This window comes from Plectropomus leopardus, chromosome 13 (genome assembly GCF_026936395.1).
Source record: "Plectropomus leopardus strain MGB_pleo_1.0 chromosome 13, ASM2693639v1, whole genome shotgun sequence".
In the NCBI taxonomy this organism is placed as follows: Eukaryota; Metazoa; Chordata; class Actinopteri; order Perciformes; family Serranidae; genus Plectropomus; species Plectropomus leopardus.
In genome coordinates, this window is record NC_142188.1 from 29,965,054 (window position 1) to 29,988,819 (window position 23,766).

The following is a 23,766-nucleotide window of genomic DNA, read 5'->3' on the forward strand; positions in this document are numbered from 1 at the left end:
TGTGTTACTTGTGTGAGTGAGAAAACAAAAGGATTGATGCACATGTGACATACTTAAATTTCTTGTCCTCTAAAGGTAGTGTGATGTAGCAGTGCATTTTACATTGTGTGCCACCAATATGGGTTTTGGCAAGAAATGTGCAGGACTGCTTTGCTGTTCTTTTGAAGCAGATTGAGCTAATGCTTCTGGAGTATCTGGCAGTCACAGATGGAGGAAGGAGTGAAAGGCCACCGGAAGATGTTTAGACTCTCGCATTTGTGCCAAAAGAGGCCTTAATTCACCAAACACGTGCAACAAGATGAGGCAAAGACCACTCCACTGTCTCTTTTGCTTAACCCTCAAATTTGAGGCTGTGAGCAGAAGGGTATTTAATGGGAGAAGTTATCATCATAAGAAACACTGAATGTGTGATGGATCAGGTACTCAGGTCATGTGACTTCACGCCAACATTCAGAAATATACTCATTTGTAGCATAGTACAAAATGTAATCCCACGTGAACGCTTAACAAAAACTTGATGGCCACGATGCACGTGTTGTTGATTTTTCATGTTTATTATACTTTGGGGGGGATTTTGTTTTAGAAAATTGTTTTTTAAAGATTTAATATGTTCTTGTTGAAAAATAATGATTTGCATTATCACAGCTTTGATAATTAAGTAATCATTGTCTGTATCCTGGAGGATTCATTGCCCAGATGAGGCTATGAAATCATCAATAATCACTCAGAGATGTACGTAAGTTTTCAGGCCTATTCTCTAGAGATAATCAATGATATAAAGAGGTAATACATGAATTGCCATTTATATTTTATTCTTATTGTTTTTCTAACTGATGGTTCATCAGATTTAGTGGCTGCTACAACCATTTACTTCACAGCAACAGACAAATTCTTCACTCCATGAATCAAAACTACTAATAACAGGATACTGACAGTGTAGGAGCACCACAGTGAAGATGCAAGTGGTTACTTTTTAAAAAACCTGTTATGCAAAAAATAAAAGAAAGTAGCACATTAGTTGTTAAAGTGTTTTCAAATCTAAAGGTCAACAAAAAAAAAAATCATGAAATTCTGTTATGTTAGCCTGGAAACATTAGAAAATAACAGTTAACTGCCCAAAATATTGAATGTGTCTGCCCATAAAAGGGTGGACACTGTCTACACTGAAACACCCTCCATCCATCCATTTTCTTCCACTTATCCGGAGTCCAGTCGTGGGGGCAGCAGCCTAAGCAGGGAAGCCCAGACTTCCCTCTCCCCGGCCACTTCGTTTAGCTCTTTCCCAGGCCAGCTGTGAGACTCCAGCGTGTCCTGGGTCTTCCCCGGGGCCTCCTACCGGTGGGACGTGCCCTTAACACCTCACCAGGGAGGCGTCCTGGGGGCATCCTAATTAGATGCCCAAGCCACCTCATCTGGCTCTTCTCAACGTGGAGGAGCAGCTTCTCTTCTCCGAGCTCCTCCCGAAAGACTGAGCTTCTCACCCTATCTCTAAGGGAGAGCCCAGCCACCCTACGGAGGAAGCTCATTTTGGCCGCTTGTACCCGCGATCTTGTTCTTTCGGTCACTACCCAAAGTGACCGTGACCATAGGTGAGGGTAGGAACAAAGATCCTGCACCGACAGATCGGTGCAGAGTCCGCATTACTGCAGACGCTACACTCCAGCTTCATCCTTCCCTCACTCGTGAACAAGATCCAGAGGTACTTAAACTCCTCCACTTGGGGCAGGATCTCGTCCCCGATCTGGAGAGGGCACTCCACCCTTTTCCGACTGCGAACCATGGCCTTGGATTTGGAGGTGCTGATTCTCATCCCGGCCGCTTCATGCTCGGCTGCGAACTGATTCAGTGAGAACTGAAGGTCACAGCCTGATGAAGCCAACAGGACCACATCATCTGCAAAGAGCAGAGACCCAATCCTGAGGTCACCAAACTGGACCCCCTCAACACCCTAGCGGAGTTCAACCCTCATCGGAAATGTTTTCGACTTACTGCCGGCAACGCGGACCAAGCTCTGGCACTGGTCATACAGGGAACGGACAGTCTGTATCAGGGGGTCCGAAACCCCATATTCCCAGAGAACCCCCCACAGGACTCCCTGAGGGACACGGTCGAATGCCTTCTCCAAGTCCACAAAGCACGTGTGGACTGGTTGGGCAAACTCCCATGCACCCTCAAGGATCCTGCCAAGGGTCCAGAGCTGGTCCACAGTTCAACGACCGGGGCGAATACCACGAAAACACTGAAACACTTCTTTTTACAATGATTAATTTATGTTTTTAAAGACTGCTAGATATCATCAGCTTGTCTTAGTGCGGTTTGATGGACCATATATCATGTCTTGCGTGTCACATGGTCGGGCAGGTCGACCATTAATTACAGCAAACTGAAATTAGCTCCAGCTGTGTGTGGACATCAGAGCAAAAAAAAAAAAGAAAAAAAGAAGAAGATGAAAATGACTGCCTAATGAACGTAATGTAAAATCATATGATTAATCAATACTCGATAGGGCTGTCAACGAGTATTCTCAATTGGTATTTCAGGCGATTTGAAAAAAGTAATACTTTGCAAAACTGCAATGTAAACACTTATTTTGCTTTTATACATCACATGATATTATGGCTATGTGCTTGTCAGCAGGAACTGGCTCCCTCATGATGCAGCAGGAACTACAAGAGGTGTTATTGCATCACATAACTCTTCAGAAGTTGAGTGGATCTTTTGGAAGTTTTTAATCCACAATTCCTCTATGAAATCGTGGACTATCACCTCTGAAAAATCCCTCATACTGGGCCGCTCTCACGTATGAGGGGCTTTATTTTCCATTAGTGCTAGCATAACATGCCTACGTCACCTTCGATTACTCAAAAATAATGATGGCTAGTGCAGTGGCTGCAATTGAAATAAACCTGCTGACATCCATCTCCATGCTTCTTGGAAAGTTAGCGCAAGACGAGAAGTTGCATAACATTAGTTAGATGTTATTGGATTGGACTGGATATCAGTTGGAAGTGGAGTCAACACAGTCATTTTGTAATTGTGTTGTATCGACATATCAAAAATATTGCTAAAGTTTTGCGCAAATCTGCATTGGAAACTTTCCAATTGACTCAAAGCTGATCTGTCAGTCTCTTTAGCCAACAGCTTATTTACACATTCAACAGATATGGAACAACATTGTTATTTATTGTGACTCCTTTAGTCCAATATTTAATCAAGTTTGGCTCTGTTTTGGTCTCCACCCACTACTTAGAAACATATCTGTCTCTTTGGCTTCCACATACTCCACTGTGTTCACTAGTTTGTCACTAAGTGGGTCTGCTATTTGGCGCTGGGTGGGCTGTTTTCTGTGGATTTTCAGAGTTTTGGAGTTTTAGAAACTTAGTTGTCCTTCCCCCACATCTACACTTAACATTCCCCATGCACCACATGTTGCTGCTCCCTTCCTAAATCATGGTGGATGAAGGTATTATCACACAAGTTCAGAGCCGGTAGACTCTGACTGAGTCACGCCGTCCATTCTGTGAATATTTCTGTGAGAAGGAAGCTGGCGATTACCGCAGTTTGGGGGGATTTGAAGTCTGTTAAATGTATTTTTCAACTTTGCGAACAAGCTTAGCTTCAAATAGGCTTAGCCCCTAGATTGAGTCATGAGATGCATCTCGCTGACATCAGACGGATCAGGTGAGGACAGTTTGCTGCCTCTTCTCACCTCCCCTTCTGCTCTAATCAGGAGCCAGTATCATGCTAATGTGCTGCAGCTATTAATAGTGAGGAAGCTCCATGCTGCCTCCGCCAACACCTGACTCACCTTAACTGGCTTCACTTGAGAGAAATGGACCCTGTGTGTGCTGGCATGATTAGCCGACCATCTTTCCTCTTCAGCTCTGTTTATTCTTTCATCTGCCCATTCCTCCTTTCCTCTCAGCTTGACCTTCTCTTTCCTTTTTATAGCCTTCAATCATCCTAGCTCCTTTTGTCCTTCCTCTCCTCCCCTTCCTTTTGCATTCTTCCCTCTTTCTCCTTTTTCTTCCCGTCTTACCTATCCACAGCTTGCTTCCATTACTCCTCCTTTTCTTCTCCATCCTTGCTTCCTCCCTGCCTCCTCCCTCCTTCTGCTATCTCTTTTTTACCTCCCTTCTCTGCTCCTTCCGTCCCTTCTTCAGTCAGAGGAAGTCAGCAGAGAGAGACAGAGGGGAGCAGCCCTGCCTGCTAAACAGTTGAGCACAACACACTCGCAAAGCTCTGTGTGTGTGTGTGTGTGTGTGTGTGTGCCAGTGCACAGGAATGCACACTTGAGTATTAAGTTTGTGTGCGTTGAAGAGAATTCAGAGTGTTTATTCACCAGAGAGAGAGAGAGAGAAAGAGAAAGAGAATGTGTGTGTGTTTGTCGCAGGAGCCACTGTTTATCACACCGTCTCTCCTTATCTTATTCATGAAGTCCAGCTGACTGTCGCCTCCCCTTTTCTCTTCATTCTCAGTCCCCTCACACACACACACTCACACACACACGCACACACCTGCACATAGCTCTTAAGCAGGTGTTACTTTTTTTGGCAGCTCCATCCATTAGACATAATGGGTGTGTGCCTGAAAGGTTAGAATAAAAGGTGCATGTGAGCTTGTGTGTATACGTGTTTGTGAGTGTGCGTTTGTGTGTATGCGTGTGTGTACGTGCGTGTGTGTGTGTGTGTGTGTGTGTGTGTGTGTCCTGTCTGCAACTGTTCATGTCTACCTCTCTTTGCAGCGGCCTAATTAATGTCATCTGTCTCACTTACAGTGACAATGGCTCTCCTCTTTTGTCTCCTCCGTTCTTTCTCTCTTGTCCTTTATTCAGCTCTTGCACTTCTTCCCCCTTCATTTTTATTGTGTCTCTTCTCTCTTCTCTCTCCTGTTTTCCTCTCTCATCACATGTCACCCTGATATTTACACTGTGTATGAGTGAATATACTCCCAGGGTGTATGCCCAATTTATACATCCCAGAATACATGTTGGGATTGTACATTTCTACAAAGCATGGATATGTAATGCTTGTACATTATTATAGTGGAAATGTTGAAAATGTATGATTCTTTATGTTTCAAAAGTGCTGTGGTTAACGTATTAGGCTCAAACAGCAGTCCTTTGCGGTCAGTAAAAATCATGGTTTGGCATAAAATATGTGGTTTTAGTGGTACAATCTGGCTGAAAATGCAGCCGTGTCTCTGTGAAATACCACTTGTTTTGCTTTTTGTTGCTGTTTGTTGAAATATTGCATAAAAAGATTCACATTGAAAGCCCTGCTGCAGTTTGAAGAGTATATCTCTGGAGATTATATTAAGAAAGGGTTGATAATCTCTAGTGATTTTACACTTTAAATTGCTAGAAGGTTTTTTTTTTGAGTAGAGTGTTAGAGTGAGTAGAGTTTCATTCACAGCAGCTTAACAGTGATCAAAAGTACGGCAAAAATAGACGGAAGAATAGCATTTTTGTTGATCAGTAAAACAGCAGAGTTGTGAATATGATGACTGTTGTATACTGATGTGCTGATTTACGTATACATCATGCTGAATTTATGAAGAAAAGATGTAAACATGAAGAGAGGGTTCAGTTTCAACAGCAAACAGGATCAACAATAAGACTGAATAAATAAGTGCATTCAAACAACACTGTGATGTCATAAAACAATTTAAAATCTTGAAAGATGGCTATGAGAACATATTTTTTTAAGGCTACTCAGTCTTAAACAGCGTGGGATTCAAAAACACCTGGCCCCGTGTACTTCACATGTTTAACCATCAGGCCCTTCTATCTGAAAAAATGGTTTGACTTTTTATTGTTTCAATCATATCGGCTGTGATTATGCTTTTGCCATAAAATGTTTGCCAAGGTGCGCACTTTGCATGCGTATATTTAATCCCACCACTGCTCCTCCAATATGTCTAATAATAAATCGTGTGCAAAAAATTGTTACATTTGTCCTCCTTTCACACATATTTTGCATAATAGACTTCCATTTAAGCCACATATTTGAATCCATTAGACTTTCTCATATGTAGCATATGGACCAATTACATGCAATTTTCCAGGTTACCCATTTTGCTGTTTTATGGACTTACTGCAGACCAATAAAATAACAAATTATGTGCAACTGTCTGGGAATATAGGTAAGGGTGTCAGAGTGTATAAATGATCAAAATCAATCATGCTGCTAATCAGAAACATATTCAAGCCTGCAAAATTCCTGCAAAAGTCTGTCCAGACTTACGTACTGTATATTACATTTTTTTTCTTTTTTTTTGAACAAAGACATCATTGCAAAAACTGGCATATAAAGGGTTAACATTCTGTGAGAAAAAAATTGTCAAGACTGATTTTAAGTGCATCTAAATGTTTACATATTACATTGCTTTAACAGTAGTGTAGCTCATTTGGGGAATAACTCGTGTGGTGTGTGGTGTGTGGTGTGTGCATAGCGAGTGTGTGGTTGCACAACAGAACTGCTATTACTACGCCAGCCCTGCTGTTGGCATGTAACTGCACACATTTTTATACAATATATGCATCCATATGGTGACCAAGAGCAACTGTATTATAAGCTATAAAATGAGAAATACATTGGGGGAAACAATACATATTTCATGCCATTTCTCTCTCTTCATCGCCTCCCTTCTGTTTCCCTGACAGTCTGGTTCCAGTACAGCACCTCCACAGGCGGACCCCTCCACCTCCTCCTCCGCCTCCTCCTCTACCTCCACCACTACCACCACCAAGGCAGAGGAGAAGAAGCTTTTATCTAAGGACTCCATCCTGTCTCTGTACGCCAGCAGCTCAGTGGCCAGTCAGCCACAGAGCCAGCAGCAGCCGGTTCCAGGACAAGGTAACACACACACACACACACACACACACACACACACACACACACACGCACAGACACAGGCACACACATTTTTATTAACACTTTGTCTGTCTGTCACAGTTTAGCTTGATCGTCTCATCTAACATCTATGTCCAGGAACTGATGAGCTAAAATGCATTTAAACCAAACTAACGCAGCGGTTTCGTTCAACACCTAAGCATTTCAGATACAGGAAATAAGGTCCGAAGGCTTATGCGTTTGTTGTTGCAAAAACAATATCTTGTGTTTGTGTCTCAGATGCTCAGCCAAAGCTATCAAACTGCAATTACGAGCTGCACTGTACGAAAAAACCTCGACTCAACACCAGTTAGCCTCTTACCTACTTAGAGTTGGCATCTTTCAGCACATTTGCTTGACAATCTGCATGTTTGCTCTTTTTGTTCATTCGCACTGCCCAGATCAAGCAACTATTTAAGCAAGAAAAATCTGCCAAATCCACCTACACTATGATATCGGCACCAAATAACGTATAAGTAAGTAAGTAATAATAAGAAGACAAAGTAAATCACTAACTGGTGCTGGTGAACACAGTGGAGCATTTACGAGCTAAAGAGCCAGATGTTTTTAGCCTTCTTGTAGTCTGTAGCTCCCAGTGAGGGAACCACGTTTACTTATGCAACAAGAGCTTGCAGTATCTGCATGCCAGTGTTTACATGCAACCTGGAAGCTTCCTGCACACACAGAGACTTCTGACGTTAGCAGCCAGCAACAAGTTCCTTTCTTGGATTTAAAACTACTGTGTCACTACTGCTCACAAGGAGCTACAGGCTACAACAAGGCTAAAAACATGGTGCCAGTGACATTTTTCAAAACAACTTGTCTTCAGAGAACTTTGATTACAGATGAGCAGTATGGAGACATTTTGCGGTTTTATTATTATTTTTTAAAAATCTTTGAAACCTCGTCACCATTTGCTTCAGTTGTTTGGGAGATGAGTGCAACGCCTTTTCTCTGTGAAAATCTGACAGTGTTTTGGGAACTACAAAACTTCAGTCCACTTTCCATCAGCATGAGGCTGAGTAAATAATGACTGAATTTTCATTTTGGGGTGAACTATCCCTTTAACTAAAGAATGATTTTCCATTTCCCTCATGATTTGAATAAACCATTTTCTATGGTTGAATCAGTGCAACTGTCTATTATTCACAACGTTGGATAGTTTTTTTTTAGAAAGGCAAGGATTCGAAAAAAATCTGAAAAGAAAAACCCCAACAAGTCTGTGTAGCAGATATGGAATATTTTCCTCTTTCCCATCCCTGAAATCATCTTGTGACCCCTTGAGAGGTCCACATGAGGAACACACACGATTTTTGTCATAATAAATGGTAGTTGTGGTGGTGTGAATCCCCAACAGCCATTTGTACTCATGGACTGGCAGGTCAAACCACTTAAATTTCTTGTATATGTAGAATGTAAACAAACACTCTACACACAAAGAAAAAAACGCGGTAATACAAGCTCAAGAGCATACAATCAGACATAGGTGTTTGTACACATCCAGAGACACACAACTACACACTTTCACACATACATCAGAGGGAAGATGCATCATAAAACTGGAGGAGAGTGGAGGCAGATGAAAGGTCAGCGTGCTGAAAAGCAGGCAGCTCCACTTACTGGAGTCCCACTGCAGCAGTAAAAATAGAGAAGTGTCTGCAGATTCACACTCATCTCACAGTTATTATGTGTAAAGACAAGAGTGCCGAAACTGTTTATGTGTGCGCATGGAGGCGGTTGTTCATACATACATCAACCTGAGCATGTTTGGAGTGTGTGGGAAAGCATTAGTGGGACATGTTTTCTGAATGATGGAGGACAGTAGGCAGCTGCACATGTGCATATTGATTATACTGCTGCATGATTACACTGACATAAAGAGGATTAGGAGACGAAATCAGGATGAAGGGTTTTTGCTGCTTTATTGTCCTCTCTGAATCCAAATAGATGCTGATGGAGATCAAAGCCAAGAGATGCTCGCCAGGCTAATGCCTCAAATCACTGACTTCCATCCTGTGTGTGTGTGTGTGTGTGTGTGTGTGTGTGTGTGTGTGTGTGTGTGTGTGTGTGTGTGTGTGTATGTGTGGGTGTGTGTGTGACAAGATGGATGTGGCTCTAAGTGCAAAATTATCAAAAAGCCAGAATATACTGAAGTTACAACACATTGCAAACAGCTCATGAATCCATGGATTTTTTATGGATTTACACTTTGAACCTGAGGATTTTGGAACTTTGAGACGTGATATGAATTGTGCTGAAGAAGCCATATTCCAGTGTCTGATATTTTATACATGCAGTCAACAAAGCTGACTAATATCAGTGGATCCTTTGTCCATTTAAAGAAGCTGTCTCCTTTCTGCTCCTTGAGGTCTTTCCACCGAGTAAAGACACAGATAAATTTGTGATATATGTCACCACTTACCACATTTTCACAGTGGTCTCATGCAGCACTGATGAACATATGGACTGAGCAATATCTTTCAACACATTCTCATCCCAAGCCATCACATATTGCTGCTTTGCAGTGGACTTACATGCGGACTGCTTATTATGCTCTAGGTATCCTTCTGTGTCTGCTGTTTACATTCTGAGATGTTGCTACCGTGATGTCAACACAAGCACATGGGATGATGTTGCACGTGGTTATGTTTAGGCAATAAAAGCAAATAGCAAGCAACACAGCGACGTCAACAGGAGCACATGCTGGCATGGACAACATACAGATGAGTCCTGCATGAAAGTCTGGGGTTTTCTGGACCAATGCACTGCCCCTCCTGCCCGCCCTATACAGACCTTGTGCTCCTTATATTACATTGTTACTTGTAGCATTTCAATCTGACGCCATGCTGTGGTATTCTATCCAGGCGCGTTCTCAAGTGACGCAGCCCTTTCACATATAATGTTGCTGTGGCAGGTGCCGTCTGGTGGCATATAGTAACACCCCAACCAGTTCTGTCTGGCCGTGTTCTCAGCTGCTGCCATCCAGCGGCGTATTGTGGATGCGAAAGTTTGCTTTTTACGTTGGGATCTAATGCTGAAAGCAAAAGCAAAAGCAGCAGCATTTCACAGCTTTGGAAGGATGTATATGTTCATGAAAAAATATTCTGCAGCTTGAGATCATAAAGACAGTAATGACAAAGTGAATATGCTTGTTGGTGTGTTAAAATTGCCCCCCTTTTTTAGGCACAACTCTGCTCCACATTGTGCCTTAAACCCCTTTAGCTGTTCTGAGATCACTGTAAACAAAAGCGTCTTGTGGCTTTTCAGTTTTATCAAACGGTCATTACATATACCATATCATGTTTTCAGGAAATGACCACACAGCAATAAATTCTTTCAAAAGACAAAGTAGTTCTTCAGTGACATTTAACAGAATGATTGCTGTTGGTTAACAGTGTTATGGCATCATTGCAAAAGTTCAACTATAGATCATTTACAGAATGCTTGTGACACTTTAACATCAGCGTTAGTGAGGACTCAGCAAATCAGCTATTTCACTTTATTATGTGGATGTTTAACAGATTATCTATAAAGTATGTGACAACTCATGAAATTTGCGAAATGTTTTGTTGAACTATTCACTCAACCTAAGCAGCATTGATTGTGTAGATAGCTCAAGTAGTGAATTGTCACATATATATGAATAAACATTTACAGGCAAAGCGAACCAGTTAAATTGTTGAATCTTAACTGATAAGCTGTTGAACTGTAACAAATACTCCTATACTGTTAGCTGTGTCATCAGTCTTGCTGCCTGCCATTTCGGCTGAAAAACCTCCATGTTTGTGTGTTATGTCTGAGGTGAGAGCCTGTGCAGTGATCTTGGCCCAGACATACATTGCAAGTTTACTGAAGGTGAAAAATAACTTGTGTTTCTACTCAATGATTCAGAATTCACTCCAAAAATTAAGTGGTTTCTCCTTGGGCCCTTCCAAAAAGTTTCATGAAAATCAAGCCATTATTTTTGCATAATCCTGATGACCTCCTTGGTGGAGAAAATAACAAGACACAGTGTCCGTAGTGACCAAACTTAGTTTTCTAAAGTGTTTTTAACATTTTGGCTCTAATGAATCTTTATTTTCCTACGTTTGGGTTTTTAAGAGCCGCTATTTACTCTTTAAATGAATAATTTTGCAACATCTCCTAGTGATTCAAAGCAGAACTGGATCCTTCAAAAACTGTTTATTTACTTCCACACAGTTCTGTTCTCTCTTATGCTAAGTTGAAAATATTCTCAGCAGGAGAAAAAGTTTACATGAAGAACCCTGTGTGTGTGTTTTTTGCTCCGGCAGGAATGTACGTGGGTCAGCCTCAGATGCAGTTCACTCCGCAGGGTTTTGCTCAAGGGATGAGCGGAGCCGTCCCACCAACCACCATTATGGGTGGAGGGGCCATGATGTCCGGCATGGCAATGCCCAATGGTGGCTACATGGGAATGCAGCAGCAGGGAGGGATGCCAGCCAACCAAGGACAGAACATGTACAGCATGCAGCAAGGACAGCAGCAAGGACAGTGGAATATGAGCCAGGTAAGAGACATATATACTGTATGTTATCCAACTAATGGCAGTATGATGAACCCATTTTACGATTTAGTCACTGCAAAGCCAAGAGCAGTAATGACTCTCACCCCTTCAGCCTCTCAAAAAAGCCCAAGAAGATCAGCTTTAATAAACTATTCAGTCTGTTTTATAACCAAGGTTATTGAAAAAAAACATCATGGATTTTTTTCTGACATTGTGTCAAATAATGGGAAGCTAGATCTTTTCTGTCCTTATGCTGGCCCAGGTGTTATAGTGTGGCCGTAGGCAATATGATTTTGGGTTGTCCATACGTATGTACGTATTTCCGTATCTTCATATAAGAGGGTAAGAATGTAAGAATATAGATTTATTGTTCTTTTTTTAATCAAAGTTTAAAAAACGAAATGACATTTATCCTGATCCTGCTACATCTCCATATTTTAAGGACACCCAATGAAATTTCTTTAAATTTAGTAGAAAACACTTGGACTCAACAATGAAGTGAATTATATTATATGATTATATATATTATATATATTGTATTATTATATTAAAAAAGTGAAAGTATTGCCTGATGAAAAAAATGGTCTAAATGTCTATGTATAGCATGTCATCAAAAAACGTACACAAAGTCATTGTATAGCATGTTGAAAAAGCTGCTTAAGAAAGATGTAATGTTTAAAAAGAAAGTCATAGTATAATACGTCAAAAAATCATAGTATTAGTGTAAAAAAGATCTAAAAATGTTGTATTATATTGTGTTGAAAAAAGCCATAACATACCATGTTGAAAAGAAGTCGTAGTATGGTGTAGTATGTCATCCAAAAATCATAAAAAATGACACAGTATAGTGTGTTGTCCAAAAATAATAAAAAATCATGAAAAACATCATATCATAAAAAAAAACGATATTGTAGATTATGATGTCCAAAAATAGTAAAAATCAACATAGAATACTTTTTTGTTCAAAAATGATATTTTCTTATGTCATCCAAAAATCATAAACATCAACATATTATAGTGTTTCATACACAAATCATAAAAAACATCATAGTATAGTATGCCATCCAAAAATTATAAACAAAAGACATGTTGTCCAAAAATCATAAAAAAAAACAGTACAGTATGTTGTACAAAAATCATTTAAAAAATAACAATTTAGTATGTTGTCCAAAACTCATAAGAAAATGACATAGTACAGTCTTCCCAGAATCATAAAAAGGACAAAGTTTAATATGTTGTCTGAAATTCATAAAAAAAATCATGTCATTTAAAAATCACAAAAACCGACAGTATTGTGTGTTGTTCAAAAATCATAAAAAACATCATGGTATAATTTGTCGTCGAAAAATAATCAAAAATTACATGGTAGAGTATGTTGTCCAAAAATCATAAAAAATGAATGAAGTATAGTCAGTCATTTTCTGTAACTGCTTGTCCTCAGAAGGGTCACAGGGGGGCTGGAGCCAATCCCAGCTATCATCGGGTGGAAGGCGGGGTATATCCTGGATAGATCGCCAGACTATCACAGGGCCGACACATATAGACAGACAACCATACATGCTCACAGTCACACCTAAGGGCAATTTAGAGTCAAAAGTCAAGAGTTAGAATCAACCTGAGCTGCATGTCTGTGGACTGTGGGAGGAAGCTGGAGACCCTGCAGAGAACCCACGCAGACATGGGGAAAACATGCAAACTCAGCACAGAAAGGCCCCTGCCCACAGACCAAACCCTGTTCCAACCGGGTTTTGAACCAGGGACCCTCTTGCTGTGAGTCAACAGTGCTAACCACAATGCCGTATGTCATCTAGAAATCATGAAAAACGTCATAGTATAGTAGATCGTCCAAAAATCATGAAAGACCTAAAAGTATTGTATGTCGTTGAAATATAATGAAAAACTTCATAATATAGTATGTCATCAAAACATCATGATAAACGTCATAGTATAGTATGTCCAAAAATCATAAAAAACGTCATAGTATAGTATGTCATCCAAACATCATCAAAAACGACATAGTATAGTATGTTGTCCAAAAATCATGAAAAACGTCATATTAAAGTATGTCGTAAAAAAACATGAAAATCAAGATAGTATGGTGTCATCCAAAAAACATGAAATATGTCATTGTATAGTATGTCGTACAAAAATCATAAAAATGTCATAGTATAGTATGTAGTCCAAACATCATAATAAATGTCATAGTATAGTATGTAAAATATCAAAGTATAGTTTGTCATCCAAAAATCATGAAATATGTCATTGTATGGTATGTCGTACAAAAATCATAAAAATGTCATAATATAGTATGTTGTCAAAAAACCATGAAAAACGTCATAATATAGTATGTCGTCCAAAAATCATCAAAAACCTCATAGTATAGTATTTCATCCAACCATCATGAAATATGACATATTATAGTATGTCGTCCTAAAATCATGAAGAATGATATAGTATAGTATGCTGTCCAAAAATCATATAAAACCACATAGTACAGTATGTTGTCCAAAAATCATAAAAAACAACAAAGTATAGTATGTAGTCCAAAAATAATGGAAAACGTCCCAAATGTTATGAAAAACATTGTCAGTCAGTCAGTCATTTTCTGTAACCGCTCGTCCTCGTAAGGGTCGCGGGAGGGCTTGAGCCAATCCCAGCTGTCATCGGGCAGAACAGGTTGCCAGACTATCGCAGGGCTGACACATATAGACAGACAACCAGCTCACTGTCACACCTAAGGGCAATTTAGAGTCACCAGTCAACCTGAGCTGCATGTCTTTGGACTGTGGGAGGAAGCTGGAGACCCCGGAGAGAACCCACGCAGACACGGGGAAAACATGCAAACTCTGCACAGAAGGGCCCCCACCCAGACCAAACCCCGTTCCAACTGGGTTTTGAACCAGGAACCCTCTTGCTGTGAGGCAACAGTGCTAACCACGACGCCACTGTGCCACCCTGAAAAATGTTGTTGTATAGTGAATCGTCCAAAAATCATGAAAAATGTCATAGTATAGTATTTCATCCAAAAGTCATGAAAAACGTCATTGTATAGTATGTCCTCCAGAAATCATACAAAAATGACATCATATCAAAATCAGAATCAAGATTTATTGCTAAGCACATTCACAAATACATGGAATTTGAATTGGTGTTTTAGTGCATGACAATATATTTAAGAAGAATAAAAATAGTAAACATTAATAGAATAAGATGTAAGATAAAAATATAGAAGCAATACCAAAAAATAAAATGACAAGTAGAATATAAGGAACACAAAATGTATGTACAAAAGGTGCAATGGTGGGATTGTACAGTTGTGCAGAAGTTGAAGTTACATTGCAAATATCTTCAGTCTAAATAAATTAAACTACAGTGTGCAGTATAAACAAAGAAAGTCCACTCCAGTGGCATTCATTTAATGCATGAAAACTGATTTAGCCTTACATTGACATAATGTTTTCAGACTCTGGGAATAGATGAGAGCCTATGTCATGTGGCGGTGGGAGAGGGCTGGAGTATTGTTCATGATGCTGACAGCAGAGGGGAAGAAACCATTCTTCAGGCATGAGGTTTTGGTCTTGATGGACCGCAGCCTCTCGCCAGAGGGCAGGTTCCCAAAAAGTCTGTGTTGGGGTGAGAGAGGTCGGCCACAATTTTTACTCTCTCCACAGTGTGGATGAGACTGTGATGGATGGAGGTGAGGAGGTGAGGATGGACTCAATGGTGGCAGTATAGAAGTGCACCATCATTGTCTGGCAGGTTGAATTTCTTCAGCTGCTGCAGGAAGTACATCTTCTGCTGGGCTTTCTTGATGAGGGAGCTGATGTCCAGCTCCCACTTGAGGTCCTGGGTGATGATGGTCCCCAGGAGGTGGAAAGACTCCTCAGTGGAAAGTGGGGAGTCACAGAGGTTGATGGGGGTGGGGGCGGCAGCGATCCTTCTGAAATCCACAACTATCTCCACTGTCTTCAGATCATTAAGCTCTAAGTTGTTCTCCATGCACCAGATCACCAGTGGACTCATTCCCACTAGAGATGAGTCCAGTGAGGCTGGTGTTGTCTGCGAACTTGAGGAGCTGGTGACTGGTGACTCCCCTTTTTGGTCATTTTTTTAACATGCACTTTTATGGTATTTTTGGCCGTTTTAGCAAAACTCTATGCTATGGTGTGTCTTAGCATGCTATTTTATGCTGTTTTGAGGTGTTTTAAGTTCTTTTTGGGACATGTTATATTTTGACATTTTTGCCATACTTGCTTTTTGGTCGTTTTTTCAAAAGCCATTTTTATATTGTTTTTGGCCATTTTAGCAAAACTCTATGATATGGTGTGTCTTGGCACTTTGTTTTATGTTGTTTTGAGGTGTTTTCAACTGTTTATGGGACATGTCATAATTTGACATTTTTTGCCATACTATAGCCTTGCCCCTTTGGTCATTTTTTCACCATGCACTTTTATGGTGTTTTTGGATGTTTTAGCAACATTTTATGCTATGGTGTGTTTTGGCACGCTATTTTATACTGTTTTGAGGTGTTTTCAGCTGTTTTTGGGACATGTCATATGTTGACATTTTTGCCTTGCCTTTTTGGTCATTTTTTCAACATGCATTTTAATGGTGTTTTTGACCGTTTTAGCAACATTCTATGCGATAATGCTTCTTGGCATGCTATTTTATGTTTTTTGGAGGTGTTTTCACTTCTTTTTGGGGCATGTCATATTTTGACATTTTTGCCATGCCTTGCCTTTATAGTCATTTTTTGAAGATGTGTTTTTATGTTGTTTTTGGCAGTTTTAGCAACACTCTTTGCTATGGTGTGTTTTGGCATGCTATTTTATACTGTTTTGATCAGTTTTTTTTGGGGAAATGTCTTATTTTGCCATTTTTGCCATACTATATCCTTGCGTTTTTGGTCATTTTTTCAACATGCATTTTTATGCTGTTTTTGGAAGTTTTAGCAACATTCTATGCTATGATGCTTCTTGGCATGGTATTTGATGTTGTTTGGAAGTGTTGTGAGTTCTTTTTGGGACATGTCATAGCCTTGCCTTTTTGGTCATTTTTTCAACAAGCACTTTCATGGTGTTTTTGGCCATTTTAGCAAAACTCTATGCTATGGTGTGTCTTGGCACTCTATTTTATGCTGTTTTGAGGTGTTTTGAGCTGTTTTTGGGACATGTCGTATTTGGACATTTTTGCCATACTATAGCCTTGCCTTTTGATCATTTTTTCAATATGCACTTTTATGGCATTTTTGGCCGTTTTTGCAAAACTCTTTGCTATGGTGTGTTTTGGCACGCTATTTTATACTGTTTTGAGGTGTTTTGAGCTGTTTTTGGGACATGTCATATTTTGACATTTTTGCCATACTATAGCCTTGCCTTTTTGGTCATTTTTTCAACAGGCATTTTCATGGTGTTTTTGGCCATTTTAGCAAAACTCTATGCTATGGTGTGTCTTGGCACGCTATTTTATGCTGGTTTGAGGTGTTTTCAGATGTTTTGGGGACATGTCATATTTTGACATTTTTGCCATACTATAGCCTTGCCTTTTTGGTAATTTTTTCAACATGCACTTTCATGGTGTTTTTGGCCGTTTTGGCAAAACTCTATGCTATGGTGTGTCTTGGCACGGTATTTTATGCTGGTTTGAGGTGTTTTCAGCTGTTTTGGGGACATGTCATATTTTGACATTTTTGCCATACTATAGCCTTGCCTTTTGGTCATTTTTTCAACGTGCACTTTTATGGCGTTTTTGGCCGTTTTAGCAAAACTCTTTGCTATGTTGCGTCTTGGCACTCTATTTTGTGCTGTTGTGAGGTGTTTTTAGCTGTTTTTGGGACATGTCATATTTGGACATTTTTGCCATACTATAGCCTTGCCTTTTTGGTCATTTTTTCAACAAGCATTTTTATGGTGTCTTTGGACATTTTAGCAAAACTCTTTGCTATGGTGTGTTTTAGCACGCTATTTTATGCTGTTTTGAGCTGTTTTTGGGACATGTCATACTTTGACATTTTTGCCATACTATAGCCTTGCCTTTTTGGTCATTTTTTTCATCAAGCATTTTTATGGTGTTTTTGGACGTTTTAGCAACACCCTTTGCAATGGTGTGTCTTTGCACTCTATTTTATGCTGTTTTGAGGTGTTTTGAGCTGTTTTTGGGACATGTCATATTTGGACATTTTTGCCATACTATAGCCTTGCATTTTTTGTCATTTTTTCAACATGCACTTGTATGGTGTTTTTGGCCGTTTTAGCAAAAGTCTATGCTATGGTGTGACTTGGCATGCTATTTTATGCTGTTTTAAACTGATTTTGGGACATGTCATATTTGGACATTTTTGCCTTGCCTTTTTGGTCATTTTTTTAACATCGATTTTCATATTTTTTTTGCCATTTTAGCAAAACTCTATGCTATGGTGTATCTTGGCACTCTATTTTATGCTGTTTTGAGGTGTTTTGAGCTGTTTTTGGGACATGTCGTATTTGGACATTTTTGCCATACTATAGCCTTGCATTTTTGGTCAGTTTTTCAACAGGCATTTTCATGGTGTTTTTGGCCATTTTAGCAAATCTCCCTGCTATGGTGTGTCTTGGCACTCTATTTTATGCTGTTTTGAGGTGTTTTGAGCTGTTTTTGGAACATGTCATATTTGGACATTTTTGCCATTTTTGCCTTGCCTTTTTTGTCATTTTTTCAACATCGATTTTCATATTGTTTTTGGCCATTTTAGCAAAACTCTATGCTATGGTGTGTCTGGGCATGCTATTTTATGCTATTTTGAGGTGTTTCAAGCTATTTTTGGGACATGTCATATTTTGACATTTTTGCCATACTGTAGCCTTGTCTTTTTGGTCATTTTTTCAACATGCACTTTCATGGTGTTTCTTGCCGTTTTATCAAAACTCTATGCTATGGTGTGCCTTGGCACGGTATCTTATGCTGATTTGAGGTGTTTTCAGCTCTTTTGGGGACATGTCATATTTGGACATTTTTGCCATGCTATAGCCTTGCCTTTTGGTCATTTTTTCAACATGCACTTTTATGGCGTTTTTGGCCGTTTTAGCAAAACGCTATGCTATGGTGTGTCTTGGCATGCTACTTTATGCTGTTTTGAGGTGTTTTGAGCTTTTTTTGGGACATGTCATATTTTGACATTTTTGCCATACTATAGCCTTGCGTTTTTGGTCATTTTTTCACCAAGATTTTTATGGTGTTTTTGGACGTTTTGGGAACATTCTATGCTATGGTGTGTCTTGGCACTCTATTTTATGCTGTTTTGAGGTGTTTTGAGCTGTTTTTGGGACATGTCATATTTGGACATTTTTGCCATACTATAGCCTTGCCTTTTTGGTCTTTTTTTCAACATACATTTTTATGGTGTCTTTGGGCGTTTTAACAACATTCTATGCTATGGTGCTTCTTGGCATGCTATTTTATGCTGTTTGGAGGTGTTTTCAGTTCTTTTTGGGACATGTCACATTTTGACATTTTTGGCATACTATTGCCTTGCCTTTTTGTTTTTTTTTGTCAACATGCATTATTTCGGTTTTTTTGGCCGTTTTAGCAAAACTCTATGCCATGGTGTGTCTTTGCACGCTATTTTATGCTACTTTGAGGTGTTTTGAGCTGTTTTTGGGACATGTCATATTTGCACATTTTGCCATACTATAGCCTTGCATTTTTTGTCATTTTTTCACCAAGCGTTTTTATGGTGTCTTTGGACGTTTTAGCAAAACTCTATGCTATGGTGTGTCTTGGCACGCTATTTTATGCTATTTTGAGGTCTTTCCAGTTATTTTGGGACATGTCATATTTTGACATTTTGCCATACTATAGCCTTGCCTTTTTGGTCTTTTTTTCAACATGTATTATTATTGTGTTTTTGGCCATTTTAGCAAAACTCTATGCTATGGTGTGTCTTGGCACTCTATTTTATGCTGTTTTGAGGTGTTTTGAGCTGTTTTGGGGACATGTCATATTTGGACATTTTTGCCATACTATAGCCTTGCGTTTTTGGTCATATTTTCAACATGTATTATTATGGTGTTTTTGGCCATTTTACCAAAACTCGATGCTATGGTGTGTCTTGGCACTCTATTTTATGCTGTTTTGAGGTGTTTTGAGCTGTTTTTGGGACATGTCATATTTGGACATTTTTGCCATACTATAGCCTTGCCTTTTTGGTCATTTTTTCACCAAGCATTTCTATGGTGTCTTTGGACGTTTTAGCAACACTCTTTCCTATGGTGTGTTTTGGCACTCTATTTTATGCTGTTTTGAGGTGTTTTGAGCTGTTTTTGGGACATGTCTTATTTTGCCATTTTTGCCATACTATAGCCTTGCCTTTTTGGTCTTTTTTTCAACATGCATTATTATGGTGTTTTTGGCCTTTTTAGCAACACTCTTTGCTATGGTGTGTTTTGGCATGCTACTTGATACTGTTTTTAGGTGTTTTTAGCTGTTTTTGGGACATGTCTTATTTTGACATTTTTGCCATACTATAGCCTTGCCTTTTTGGTCTTTTTTTCAACATGCATTTTTATTGTGTTTTTGGCCATTTTAGCAAAACTCTATGATATGGTGTGTCTTGGTACTCTATTTTATGCTGTTTGGGGTGTTTTGAGCTGTTTTTGGGACATGTCACATTTGGACATTTTTGCCATACTATAGCCTTGCCTTTTTGGTCATATTTTCAACATGTATTATTATAGTGTTTTTGGCCATTTTACCAAAACTCGATGCTATGGTGTGTCTTGGCACTCTATTTTATGCTGTTTTGAGGTGTTTTGAGCTGTTTTTGGGACATGTCATATTTGGACATTTTTGCCATACTATAGCCTTGCATTTTTGGTCATTTTTTCAACAGGCATTTTCATGGTGTTTTTGGCCATTTTAGCAAAACTCCCTGCTATGGTGTGTCTTGGCACTCTATTTTATGCTGTTTTGAGGTGTTTTGAGCTGTTTTTGGGACATGTCATATTTGGACATTTTTGCCATTTTGCCTTGCCTTTTTTGTCATTTTTTCAACATCGATTTTCATATTGTTTTTGGCCATTTTAGCAAAACTCTATGCTATGGTGTGTCTGGGCATGCTATTTTATGCTATTTTGAGGTGTTTCAAGCTATTTTTGGGACATGTCATATTTTGACATTTTTGCCATACTATAGCCTTGCCTTTTTGGTCATTTTTTCAACATGCACTTTCATGGTGTTTTTGGCCATTTTAGCAAAACGCTATGCTATGGTGTGTCTTGGCACAGTATTTTATGCTGGTTTGAGGTGTTTTCAGTTCTTTTTGGGACATGTCATATTTTGACATTTTTGCCATACTATAACCTTGCCTTTTGGTCATTTTTTCAACATGCACTTTTATGGCGTTTTTGGCCGTTTTAGCAAAACGCTATGCTATGGTGTGTCTTGGCATGCTACTTTATGCTGTTTTGAGGTGTTTTGAGCTTTTTTTGGGACATGTCATATTTTGACATTTTTGCCATACTATAGCCTTGCGTTTTTGGTCATTTTTTCACCAAGCAATTTTATGGTGTTTTTGGACATTTTAGCAACATTCTATGCTATGGTGTGTCTTGGCACTCTATTTTATGCTGTTTTGAGGTGTTTTGAGCTGTTTTTGGGACATGTCATATTTGGACATTTTTGCCATACTATAGCCTTGCCTTTTTGGTCTTTTTTTCAACATACATTTTTATGGTGTCTTTGGGCGTTTTAGCAACATTCTATGCTATGGTGCTTTTTGGCATGCTATTTTATGCTGTTTGGAGGTGTTTTCAGTTCTTTTTGGGACATGTCATATTTTGCCATTTTTGCCATACTATTGCCTTGCCTTTTTGTTTTTTTTTGTCAACATGCATTATTACGGTATTTTTGGCCGTTTTAGCAAAACTCTATGCCATGGTGTGTCTTTGCACGCTATTTTATGCTACTTTGAGGTGTTTTGAGCTGTTTTTGGGACATGTCATATTTGCACATTTTGCCATACTATAGCCTTGCATTTTTTGTCATTTTTTCAACATGCACTTTTATGGTGTTTTTGGCCGTTTTAGCAAAACTCTAGTCTATGGTGTGTCTTGGCACTCTATTTTATGCTATTTTGAGGTCTTTCCAGTTATTTTGGGACATGTCATATTTTGACATTTTGCCATACTATAGCCTTGCCTTTTTGGTCTTTTTTTCAACATGCATTATTATTGTGTTTTTGGCCATTTTAGCAAAACTCTATGATATGGTGTGTGTTGGTACTCTATTTTATGCTGTTTTGAGGTGTTTTGAGCTGTTTTTGGGACATGTCATATTTGGACATTTTTGCCATACTATAGCCTTGCCTTTTTGGTCATATTTTCAACATGTATTATTATAGTGTTTTTGGCCATTTTACCAAAACTCGATGCTATGGTGTGTCTTGGCACTCTATTTTATGCTGTTTTGAGGTGTTTTGAGCTGTTTTTGGGACATGTCATATTTGGACATTTTTGCCATACTATAGCCTTGCCTTTTTGGTCATTTTTTCACCAAGCATTTTTATGGTATTTTTGGACGTTTTAGCAACACTCTTTGCTATGGTGTGTTTTGGCATGCTATTTTATGCTGTTTTGAGGTGTTTTGAGCTGTTTTTGGGACATGTCTTATTTTGCCATTTTTGCCATACTATAGCCTTGCCTTTTTGGTCTTTTTTTCAACATGCATTATTATGGTGTTTTTGGCCTTTTTAGCAACACTCTTTGCTATGGTGTGTTTTGGCATGCTACTTGATACTGTTTTTAGGTCTTTTTAGCTGTTTTTGGGACATGTCTTATTTTGACATTTTTGCCATACTATAGCCTTGCCTTTTTGGTCTTTTTTTCAACATGCATTTTTATTGTGTTTTTGGCCATTTTAGCAAAACTCTATGATATGGTGTGTCTTGGTACTCTATTTTATGCTGTTTGGGGTGTTTTGAGCTGTTTTTGGGACATGTCACATTTGGACATTTTTGCCATACTATAGCCTTGCCTTTTTGGTCATATTTTCAACATGTATTATTATAGTGTTTTTTGGCCATTTTAGCAAAACTCTATGCTATGGTGTGTCTTGGCACTCTATTTTATGCTGTTTTGAGGTGTTTTGAGCTGTTTTTGGGACATGTCATATTTGGACATTTTTGCCATACTATAGCCTTGCCTTTTTGGTCATATTTTCAACATGTATTATTATGGTGTTTTTGGCCGTTTTAGCAAAACTTTATGCGATGGTGTGTCTTTGCATGCTATTTCATGCTGTTTTGAGGTGTTTTGAGCTGTTTTGGGACATGTCATATTTGCACATTTTTGCCATACTATAGCCTTGCCTTTTTGGTCTTTTTTTCAACATGTATTATTATTGTGTTTTTGGCCATTTTAGCAAAACTCTATGCTATGGTGTGTCTTGGCACTCTATTTTATGCTGTTTTGAGGTGTTTTGAGCTGTTTTGGGCACATGTCATATTTGGACATTTTGCCATACTATAGCCTTGCGTTTTTGGTCATTTTTTCACCAAGCATTTTTATGGTGTTTTTTGCCATTTTAGCAAAACTCTATGATATGGTGTGTCTTGGCACGCTATTTTATACTGTTTTGAGGTGTTTTGAGCTGTTTTTGGGACATGTCATATTTTGCCATTTTTGCCATACTATAGCCTTGCCTTTTTGGTCATTTTGTCAACATGCACTTTTATGGTGTTTTTGGCCGTTTTAGGAAAACTCTATGCGATGGTGTGTCTTTGCACGCTTTGTTATGCTGTTTTGAGGTGTTTTGAGCTGTTTTTGGGACATGTCATATTTGGACATTTTTGCCATACTATAGCCTTGCCTTTTTGGTCATTTTTTCACCAAGCATTTTTATGGTGTCTTTGGACGTTTTAGCAAAACTCTATGCTATGGTGTGTCTTGGCACGCTATTTTATGCTGTTTTGAGGTGTTTTTGAGCTGTTTTTGGGACCTGTCATATTTTGACATTTTTGGCATACTATAGCCTTGCGTTTTTGGTCATTTTGTCAACATGCACTTTTATGGTGTTTTTGGCCGTTTTAGGAAAACTCTATGCGATGGTGTGTCTTTGCATGCTATTTCATGCTGTTTTGAGGTGTTTTGAGCTGTTTTTGGGACATGTCATATTTGGACATTTTTGCCATACTATAGCCTTGCGTTTTTGGTCATTTTTTCACCAAGCATTTTTATGGTGTCTTTGGACGTTTTAGCAACATTCTATGCTATGGTGCTTTTTGGCATGCTATTTTATGCTGTTTGGAGGTGTTTTCAGTTCTTTTTGGGACATGTCATATTTTGACATTTTTGCCATACTATAGCCTTGCCTTTT

The 23,766-nt window shown here is 39.0% G+C and overlaps 1 protein-coding gene across 1 annotated transcript in view; it reads left to right on the forward strand.

The window, feature by feature from the left end:
- Positions 1-23,766, forward strand: part of LOC121954897 (stromal membrane-associated protein 1-like) — a 162,295-nt gene that overhangs the window by 109,985 nt on the left and 28,544 nt on the right. The window contains exons 9-10 of the mRNA XM_088086534.1: positions 6,665-6,857; positions 11,186-11,421. Coding sequence (XP_087942660.1) covers positions 6,665-6,857; positions 11,186-11,421 — 429 coding nt within the window. The remainder of the gene's footprint in view (positions 1-6,664; positions 6,858-11,185; positions 11,422-23,766) is intronic.